Source organism: Eucalyptus grandis, chromosome 6 (assembly GCF_016545825.1).
Source record: "Eucalyptus grandis isolate ANBG69807.140 chromosome 6, ASM1654582v1, whole genome shotgun sequence".
NCBI lineage: Eukaryota > Viridiplantae > Streptophyta > Magnoliopsida > Myrtales > Myrtaceae > Eucalyptus > Eucalyptus grandis.
Genome location: NC_052617.1, coordinates 16858908 through 16869477, shown reverse-complemented (window position 1 = coordinate 16869477; position 10570 = coordinate 16858908). Strand labels below are relative to the sequence as shown.

The 10570-nt window shown below is 42.8% G+C and overlaps 1 protein-coding gene across 1 annotated transcript; it reads right to left on the bottom strand.

Annotated features, from left to right (window-relative positions):
- Positions 1-3939: 3939 nt before the first annotated feature.
- Positions 3940-4944, bottom strand: LOC104430041 (probable glutathione S-transferase). Its single transcript, XM_010042818.3, has 2 exons — positions 4532-4944; positions 3940-4448 (listed from the first exon to the last, which is right to left on the bottom strand). The coding sequence occupies exons 1-2, from the start codon at positions 4844-4846 to the stop codon at positions 4116-4118; spliced, it is 648 nt and encodes a 215-aa protein (XP_010041120.2). The 5' UTR covers positions 4847-4944; the 3' UTR covers positions 3940-4115.
- Positions 4945-10570: the final 5626 nt, after the last annotated feature.

The window sequence follows — 10570 nt, the reverse complement described above, 5'->3', positions numbered from 1 at the left end:
CTATGAGCAATCTTTGTACTTTATATGTAAGTTTGGCTTATCCCATTGGCTACTTCATAGGCCCTTCCCCGTACTACCTTGTCTTAGCTTCAAATTGTTTTCTAACCTTCATTCTTTCACTTGGTTAGATCTTTCTTTCCTATTTATGAAAAATTATCCACTACACTCTAAAGTGTTCAACAATTATATTCATTAAGTCATTTTGAAATGGAGTTTTTTTAGTTCCATTTATTTATCTATAAAAGCTGGCGCATATTCATTAGCTACCTTTTCGTCTGTGATCAAAACATCGTCACCAAATACTGCATACTTAGTAAAGAGCCAAGAGGTCATATAGATCGGAACTCAAAGCGATAAGAACGAAAGCCCTACCCACAGCTACAACTATTGGTGCTTCAAAAGGCTTAGATTTGAAGGGCTGTCAAATCATTAGCTCCTTTGGAATCGAAGTATTAAGTACTCGAGGTATTCGTTAGTCTTTTTCCCAAGGGATGGCAAGGCACTCCTAGGGGAAGGCTTTTACCACGCGATAGGTCAGCGAAGTGTGAGCAGGTGCAGAGAAGGAAAGGCCAAAGACTTCGGCCTAAGGGAAATGAGCAACGATGAAATGACAAAATGAGGTGCTTCAAGCACTCCCATTTAGAAAGTTCTGTTTATTCCTAAAAGGAAGAAGGACAAAGAAGCTCTTTGAGAGAATGAGCACTCCGTTAGGTAGTTAGGAGATAAGTACATTATTAGTGCCAAAAATTGTGTATGGCGCTTATTTTGGTGCCAAAAGTTTCCATCGGATTACTTAAGTGCCAAATCGGAGAAAAAACGATCATTTTAGTACCACCAATGAGAAATTCTGACCAGATTAATTATGTGGCTTTTATATTTATTTTTTTTTAAAAGTTGCTCAGCTTTCAAACAACGTCGTTTTCCATCCTCTTCAAGAAATGATGTCGTTTTGCCGTTATACATGGACATCCTCACAAAAACAACACCGTATAGCTCATACATGGATTGAAATTAGGGTTAGGGTTTCTTCTTCGCCGCTCAGCCACCGTTGTTTGCCCGCCAATGCTCGGCCACCATTGTAGCTGCTCAACCAAGTGAGCGAGTAGAGAATGAGATTGTTGCTCAAGCAAGAAGTGGCAGGAAGAATAGGAGGCGAGGGTAGAGGAGGAAGAGGAAGAAGAGGGGTCGAAGGTGCCACTATTGGTGCGCCGCCACCGCCGCCACTAGTGCCAGTGCTGGTGCTGCTACTGGTGCGCTACTAGTGCTGTTGTTGGTACCATTTGCTACTGGTGTTGTTCTTCGGGGAAGAAGACGACATGCCTCCTCTCTCTCTCTCTCCCTCTCCCTCTCCCTCTCGCTCTCACTCTCAATTTGAGGATTTAGGGTTTTGAATTGGGGGAAATAAGCCAAACAACGTTGTTTTGTGATTTAGATGCTAACTGTACTCTCCGCCAAGCCGCCTCAACTTAAAAAATTAATAATAAAAAAATGCCACGTTGGATTTCCGGTCAATCTGATCGAAGTTGGCACTAAAATGATCGTTTTTCAAATTTTTTGGTACTTAAGTGATCTAACAAAAACCTTTGGCACCAAAGTAAGTGCCATACACAACTTTTGACACTGATAGTGTACTTATCTCGATAGTTAGAGTCTTTGCCTTTTCGAAACGAAGTATAGAAAGGGACACAGAAGACCCTTCTTGCGAACCACGGAAGCACCTAGCACCCAAAGGAGCAAAGCTCATTTTCCTTTCAACTTGGAGTCTGTATCATGGTGAAGGTAAGGTAACGCTGTGATTCTTGCTCAAAAAAAAAAAAAAAAAGACTGAGAAGCAAGTGAATGGGGCCAGTGCGTGGCAAAGGGAAGGGTTCATCAAGCCATTTCTCACCTCAACCTCAAAATCAAAATATTAGTTCTAATAAAACAAGTTCTCCTGCTAAACTATTAACATCAATAATAAACATTTGGCAGAAATGAAAAAATAGAAATGTTCGATTTTCAGTTGAAGTCTTTCCAATAGAATAGAAGAAGTCCATTGCGAACCGAAGAATTCTTCATCCTTTGGATTTAGAAAAATAAAAAATAAAAAATGCTATGTTGCTTGAGGAAGGCAACAGTCACAGGCTCATTTATTCTTTTCTTCTCCAGTAGCATCTTCTTCATCGGCTTATGTCTCTGCATATGGGGATGTTGTTCTATATCTTGATTGTATTCTAGACTCATAGGACTATGTTTCAAAGCTAGCCTATGTACCTTCCCCTTGAGGAGCAATCAAAGGCTTTAGTTTAGGGCCCTTTCTGTAGCAATTGGACAGACAAGCTCAACTATGGCATAATCAGTTCAAATTATTTCCGAAGCAAATGCTATGGAATATTCCATTCTTATAGCAGCCACTGCTTCGGATCTCATTCTACCCTTTTGACCTAGTCGATGTATAATAAGTCTATTTCTTAACATTTCTTTGACAGAATTGAGATCTCTAGCTCCACCAGAGCATTTAAAAAGAGTGCTCAGGAATAAAGCCTAATCAAAGCAGGCAAAATTTCCTTGCTCTTATGTCACACCCACACCTCAACACTCTTTGTATACTTCCTTTTCTTGCTCATTATAGGAAAATTCTATGTGAAAAGGCTAGCTTTTCTTTCTCAGGACAGTAAAGATAGAATCAATTCGAATCAGGAGAAGATCTCCCCGGAGTGAGTGACTCAAAGAAAGATGGCCCAGGGCGCCCCCCTCTCGGTGGGTCTTCTTCTTTCTCCATCTAAGGAGAAAGGGGCATTCTCAACTATATACCTTACCCATATCGTTACCCATGTATCCTATTGAAGAAGTCGGCTTGGTGACTGAAAGTATATGGATTGTCGTTACATCAAGATTGAAATTCCTGATGATAAAGGTCGTGTTTAAGTGATTTAAAGAACGAATTCTTTGAAAGCCTGAAACTGAATAGAAAACGAGCTCGGAGATGAGCCTTTCTTCGGCGCCAAGAAGTTTGGTTTCTTGGACAAATTGTTCATCGGCTTCTGCTGCTGGTTATACTCTTACGAGATGTTTCCGAGCTTCAGCATCGAAGTGGAGTGTCCCAAGCTCGTTGCGTGGGGCAATAGGTGCATGCAGAAGGAGAGTCTGTCCAAATCTCTTCCTGACCCTCGGAAGGTGTACGGCGTGGTCTTGGAGCTGAAGGAGCGATGGGCGTAGAGTAGAGGACTGTGCTTCTGCTTTCGCTAGATCCTGTTTACTTCTCTTCGTCCTGGAGTACTAGGAGAATACTACGTTGCCCTGAAGTAAGGCATGACAGCGCATGTCCTGCTGAGGTAGTAATTATAGTGGAAGGGAAGGTTCAGGTCAAGGTTCTTGTGTTTCTCAAGCTTCTCTGGATCCCGAGGCCTCCGAGTTTATAATCATGTATTCTCTCGGAGTTTGTCTTCAACTCGATCGTTACAGTAAGTTTTGACTCTGCGTAATTGGGCAGTCGTAATTAGATGGCCGAGATACAAAGCGCCCATTGACGATTGTTTCGGCGACGACCGTCGAAGAAGAAAGAGGTCCTTCAAGTTTCAATGCGAATTCCTCGTTATCTTAATCATCATCATCATGACCTCCTCCAGTGTTCGCTTTACTTTAGCTTTCCTCATAGACGTTCATTGTATGTGTCTTAAATACGTGGAGTGTCTTCGCACGTTCACGCAAGAGAGATAAGTAAAGCATGGCATATTTTTAGCAATTCATGGGGAGGCGGCTTAGTAAAGTTGAGTGAAATTCATTCGTCGAGTGAACGCTCGACATGTGATAAATAGATTCTTTTGTCTTTTAGAATATTTGTTTTTAAAGACATTTTGAAAGAGGAGACATTCTCTCGCAAGACTACAAGTAGTTGATGATGGAATTGATTGATCTCCATCGCTCACTTGACATACACGGCGTGGATAACACAAAACATAGTAGTAAACCAGAATTCATGCGATAGTGTATATAGTTATTTAGCTGATCCAGAGCCACAGTAGAGTACTAAAGGGAAATCATAGAAGTACAAAAGAGTTCAGCCTCATCCATTAAAAAGGGGTTATTGAACGAAAGAGTGATGAAATGAGCAATGATCAGCTCAAGAGAGTTATTTATTTGGCCTGAAGCTTCTTCTGGCGCACCAAGAGGAAGTCACGGAGCTTGTGCTGGTCGGGCAACGACTTGGCCACGCTCTCCCTCTGCATGCACCGCTTGGCCCATGCCACCAGCTTGGGGCACTCCTCCACGACGCCAAAGTCCAACGCATAGAACCAGCTATAGAACGGTATCAGCGACACATCCACGTACCCGAACCTCTCCACGCCAAAGTAGGCCTTGTCCCCGAGCTCTCCCTCCAACACCTTCAGGCACTCAATGAAATCCCTCTTCCCCGCCTCTTGGGCCTCCCCTGTCGACAGCCACATCGTTCGCATCGCCGGATTTAGCTGCACGGTCATTTCGTGTCATGATGTTAAGCGCGGTTAAGGGATAGGGAAATGTTGGAAAGATAAAGGAGTTGTTGTCTCACCTTCTTGTCCACGTAATCGGCCCAGAACCCGGCCCGGGCACGCTCGTAAGGATCCGAAGGCAAGAGAGGAGACTCGCGAACCCAGCTCTCGTCGATGTACTGGACGATGAGGAGGGACTCGCAAACGGGCTTGCCATTGTGGACGAGGATAGGTATCTTCTTGTGGACCGGGTTCATCTTCAAGAGGAGGGGGCTCTTGTTGCTCAGATCCTCCTCCCTCATATCGAACTCCACGCCTTTCTCTCTCAGGGCAATCCTGACCCTCATCCCGTACAGGCTCGGCCAAAAGTCCAACAAAATCACTTCCTCCGCCATTGGAATTGTCACTACAAGCTGAAGCTTTTGGTAATTTGAACTGAAATGAAGAATGCTTTCCTGTGGCGTGATCGGGCTAACGCAGGGTGCCACTTGTATAGAGGGAAAGGGAAACTTTTATACTTTGGGCGATGCGTGAAGAGGCTGTCCAATATTGTCATCGCTTGCGTCACTCTCGGGACTTTCATACTCTGCGAGGCGGGCTCAGAGGCTGCCCGATATCGTCATCGCTCGCGTCACTCTCAGGACTTTCATGCTTTGCGCGGTGGCTGAAGAGGCTGCTCGATATTTTAATCGCTCGCGTCACTCTCAGGTCCAACTCTAGTCTCTATGCCCGAGCCGATTAGGTCATGGCTTAGGTGTCGCATGCACAAGAAACATAACAATAATAATTATTATTATTAGTTCTGCCGGTGGTCGCTTCCTCCTTTCCGGTGCTTCTAGGTCCTCTGACCTTCTTCATTTTCCAACGACGGCGCTGCAAGCAACCGGGGTACAAGGCTAGCCTGCAGTTTTTTGCAGCACCGTAAAGCGTGCTAGACCTTGCAAAGTGCTAGACCTTGCAAGTAGATCTTTCAACCACCTTACTTATCTCAAACGCAAATGACTACTATATCAACCTGCCTGGCGATAGTTAATGCAAGCTCACCTTGATATGGAGTCTACGTTTTTATTGTGAGGTCCTTAAATTCTCTCTCTCTCTTCCCAACAAAGAGGGAATACAGAAGACAGCACGGGATCTCCCACCCCAAGATAGATTTCTCGCATGTTTCCTCCTTTAACCTTTTAAGAACTTGCCCAGGTCCTAAAAAATAAAAAGTGGTGGTTCAGTAGACTCAGCCCATTGGGTCATGATGGGCCCGAGTGGCACCAGCCCATTATCCTCCCACTGTCGGGAACGGGAGGTTTTCGCTGCTCTGTGAAGCCAGCCTCACGCAAACACCTCCACTCTAGGACCCGCAAGGCCCAAGCCTTCGCTCGAACCGCATGGAACAACTCTCGGCTTGGAATGGGTGGGCCAAAATATTGTCACAACGAGTCCGGCCCGCAAGATCTAAACTCATGTTCCACCACATTGTTGCCCCCACTTGGGTCACAAGCCAACACAACTGAGCTCGGCTATCTCTCGTTGTTATGTACTTGGACACAATCAACTCTTAAAGTACCATAATGAATCATTTATAACAAAAAAAATAAAGATCTGAAAAATTGTTTAAAAAATCCTAAACTACTATACAGCGATCAATCCAATCTTAAACCTTTCAATCGTGTCAATTTAGTCTTAAACTTATTATACAGTACTCAATTTAATCATAAACCTTTCAATTGTCCCATTTTAGTATTAAAATTTTTAACTAACAATTCTTAAAAACTAGGAATGTTCTAATTAATTCTAGTAGTATGCTCTGCACTTGTCAAAATGTGAAACATATGCATCGAAATTCTGCTACCCTAAAATTCTCTATGATATGAATCAAAAAATGAAGAGGAATTTGGTGGGTAATAGGTAGTTCCTATTTTGAGGCCATGGAAGAACCGTATGTGTAGGATAGCATACTTGCCACAAATTCTATTTTCGTTTTCCCTATCTCGTATCATAAGCCAATTTTCTACTGGTTAATTTTGACCAAAAGTCATTGGATTTATGATTCAATCAATAACAACCATCCTACGTGATGCAGCTAGTGCTAACATGAATAATATTTTTTCAAAAAAATCTAAGTTTTTTATTAGTTTTATTTTTTTCTACTATATGTGTTTTATTTTCCTTTTTTCCTTCATTGTGTCAATGGTGCCGTTGGCCACTGGCCAAGGGCCGGTGAACCCTACTTGCCCCTAGGCGAGGGCCTCAAAATCCTTATCAGCCACGAACGAGGGACATAGCCCTCGCGATGCTTAGGGAGGGCATTGCAACCCTCGCCTGCCCTCGTTGTAGCCACCACACCCTCACCTCAACAAATCTGGCATAGGCTCCCAAGCCCTCCCTATAGTTGATGAGGGCTTCACAACCCATGCGCAGGGAGCGACAGGGGTCATCGACCCTCACCAGGGGCCCATGGCCCCACCAACATGCTGAAGAAAAAGAAAATAATCAATAATAATTATACAAAGTCAGAAAATTTATTAAAACATCATTCATGTCAACATCGATTGCACCACGTAAGACGATCAGTATTAACTAAATTGCTACATTGACTATTTTTTATCAAAGTTAGTCGGAAGAACAAGATCTAAGACTAACTTGGCAAGATCTTTAAAAATATATATATAACTAAAATGGTACAATTAAAAAGTTTAGGACTAAATTGACCGCAATCTAATAATTCAGGATTTTTTTAATAATTTTTTCTATTATAAATTTAGGTCAATACTGAGTGTACTCGAGCAAAGTATTAGCAAATTCATATACATGACAACTTCTGAATAAGATTTGTAGATAATATTAGTCATTCTATGGGTGGAAATTTACTGAATGTACATGCCCTGACCGATTAAAGTTTCCCTTCCCTTTTTTTCTTTTTCTTTTTCTTTTTTTTTTTGTGGTGGGGGGAGAGGATGGGGGAATTACCACATGTTCATATGGAAAAGGATTAAAAGAATGGATGAATTAAGACGTAAAAGCCATCGAAAATAATTAAAAAGTGGTGCGGGACCCACGGTCCTTGCCTATCAAGGATCGTCTAATCCGATTGGTTATTTTCCTTCGGGATGTTTTCTTAGTCCCGCTTTGAACTTTCAACTTTCATGCCAGTTCCAGATCCTTCCGGAAGAGAAACGCTTCATCACTTCATACAATGAAATGCGACGTCTCTTCATAACAACCACTGTTCTTGCATTGGTTCTAGCCGAGTGAAAAAAAAAATAAAGAAAAAAAACATTGTTCCTACATTGAAATTGACTCGACTTTTTTTTTTTTTTTTTTTGGCATCAAAGAATTGTTGATTTCTTTATAGCTGACATTTTTTTCCGAATTTATGGACAAAATATAAGTCTCAGAAACACATTATCATCCCATGGACACAATCATGAACACTGACACGGTAGTCTGAAACTCTATCGCCATATAGATAACTCTTTTGACCCTCTTTAACATCCATATGTCGATTTTCATGACAAATTTCCCTTGATATAATCAGCAGCAAGCAGTAATTTGGCCTAGTATTTCAAGTACGCTTCTCACTCTTTCTTTCTCTCAAAAAAAACCTGACATCAAAACAAGAAACAGTCTGGTGTGCTTTACGATCGGTGATACGTGTTTTCCCGGGCATCGCTTCCGCATTCGTTTTAGGGTTCGATTTAGTGTCGAATCCGGTTTTCGGGATCCGTTATTCCCAACATTGGTATCGAGCCCTAGTTCACGTTTTTCCCGACTATTTGACGTTTTTTCATTGATTTTTTCGCGAAAACCTTCGGCCGTACGGATCGGGGCGAAAATCCCGACACCCGAGCGATGTTCGGCCATTTTTCTGAGTTTTCGTAAGTCGAAATTGAATTCTCGAAAGAACCGGGTGAAAGAGGTTGTTGAGACGAGTCCGGCGACATGTTGTGCATCGCCGGAACGCCGCACACGCCCACACGAGCGGCCACAAGCCGCTGCGCGTGGGCGCCACGCGCCCGAAGCGTTGGCTTCGGCCAGCGTGTGCATCACACGCGCCGGCAGCGAACCGACGCATCGGCGCCGGCGGCCGGCGAACCGGCACGCACGGTCGACGGACCGACGCGTGCGACGTCATGCATGACGTCACCCAACGGTCGTAATCGTCGGGTGACGCGCTGGCCGGGCGTTCACCGGCCGGCGACCCGACCGACAACCCGGCCCGACCCGACCGGGCGCGCCGCAGACGCGCGTGGCACGTGGCCTTTGGATGACGCCGCGTGACGTCAGCCCGCGCACGCGCGTGGCACGTGCGGGCGGTTCGAGCGAACCGACCCGACCGGCCCGACGGCCCGACCGGTCCGACCGGCCCAACAACTTGACCGTTGACCGACCGTTGACCGTTGACCGACGACCGTTGACTTTGACCATTGACCCAAAAAAAAAAAAAAAAAAGAATTTGTTTCTTTTTCAATTATGTCTGTGTGGGTTGTAGGTAATCCATTTTTCATTCTGCATTTGTTGCATGAATCATGGAAAATTATGTATTTTCCATTTGTTTATTATGGATTATAAGTGATCCATTTTAATTCGCATTTGCATAGAACTATGATGCGTTATGCACGGATACCGCAATCCCAAGAACGGACGAAGAAAGAGCTAGACTGAAAAGGCTGATGAAAGAGTTAGCTGATTATCGGTGGCTTGATGGTGATTTAGTATCACACATGGTCAAGGTCAATCGATGATACAGAAATCATCTGGAATGGTTATCTTATGCCGAACTTTGAGAAGGTGCCGGCTTTGATGAACACTCTTCCACCTGAATGGCAAGCAGTGTTAGATCGGCTATGGGAGGTCAACGTGGTCCCGGATTATAGGAATCTAGTGGATGCTTTTGTAAGAGAGTACTATAGGATTGAATTGGCCAAAACTTCAACCCTTAGATTGAGCGCCACATGGCGCAGAGTAAATGCGCCTTGGTGGCGACATGAAAGCTCTCCAAAAGTTTTTCCATGGTTGGCAAATGTGCCTTGATTTTCTCAGATGTTTTGACTAATAGATTAGAAGGGACATTCCCTAATTATTTCTTAGATTAATTGTGAGATTTTTTATGAATGTAAATATCTCTTTCCATGTTGATATTTTTCTTTGTATATATTGCTTAGTGTAATGTATAGTTGTATTATGTGAAAGCACTGTTATTCTATTGGATGTTAGATAATATTTGCTTTTTGTTACTGCTGATTGCTGTGGGTAGTTAGCTGTGGGTAGTTATAGAAATTTTTGTAACTTCATATAATTGATTTTGCATATGACAATCATATTAATGATAGTTTTAAGTTAGGATTTTTGGAGGATGATTGGAAAAGTAGTGAACTTTTGATTCTGAAGCCTTACTTAAAATTATTCATTAATATGATGGGTCTATGTAAAAGTGGATGCATAAATGATAGGCATTATTAATTCGTGCATGTATGTCTGATGTGTTCAGATCGATAGTTTCAGCAACTAAGAACGTAATTGCTGATATGAACGGCAACAATTGTGGAATATTGAGTACTAAGATTCAATATGTGCTGAAAAAGCAAGAAGCACTAGAAGCTCTTGACCATGTTATGGAAGATCTTATAAATGATGTGCGCCACTTTGAGCTAGCTGAGGACCGACTAACAGCATTTGAGCAGAAAATAGATATTTGTAATGCTGGTTCTAGCTCATAAAGGGCTTTGTGCTCTAAGCGCAAGCGTATTGATTCGTTCAATATGTGGGAATACAAAGGATCAAGTCCTTATTGCAAGAAATCAAGAGTTAACCAACACAAGAGAGGAAAATGTCTTCAAGTAAAGAAAATGTCAAGGGTGAGGTGTTACAATTGTGACAAGAGAGGTCATTATGCTCGTAACTGTTGTGAGCCAAAAAAAAAAAAAGATAAACACCTCTTGCACATTTGAGAACTTTGCTTATGTGTCAAGTTCTGCATTATTGGCCGAATCCAATCCTTTGTGGACTGTAGATTTAGGAACGACAGACCATGTAAGGAAGGATAGAGGATCCTTCGTGAAATTCCGACAATACCAACTGGAACTATGTGGATCTATGTGGGAAATAATTTCAAAGTTGAAGTT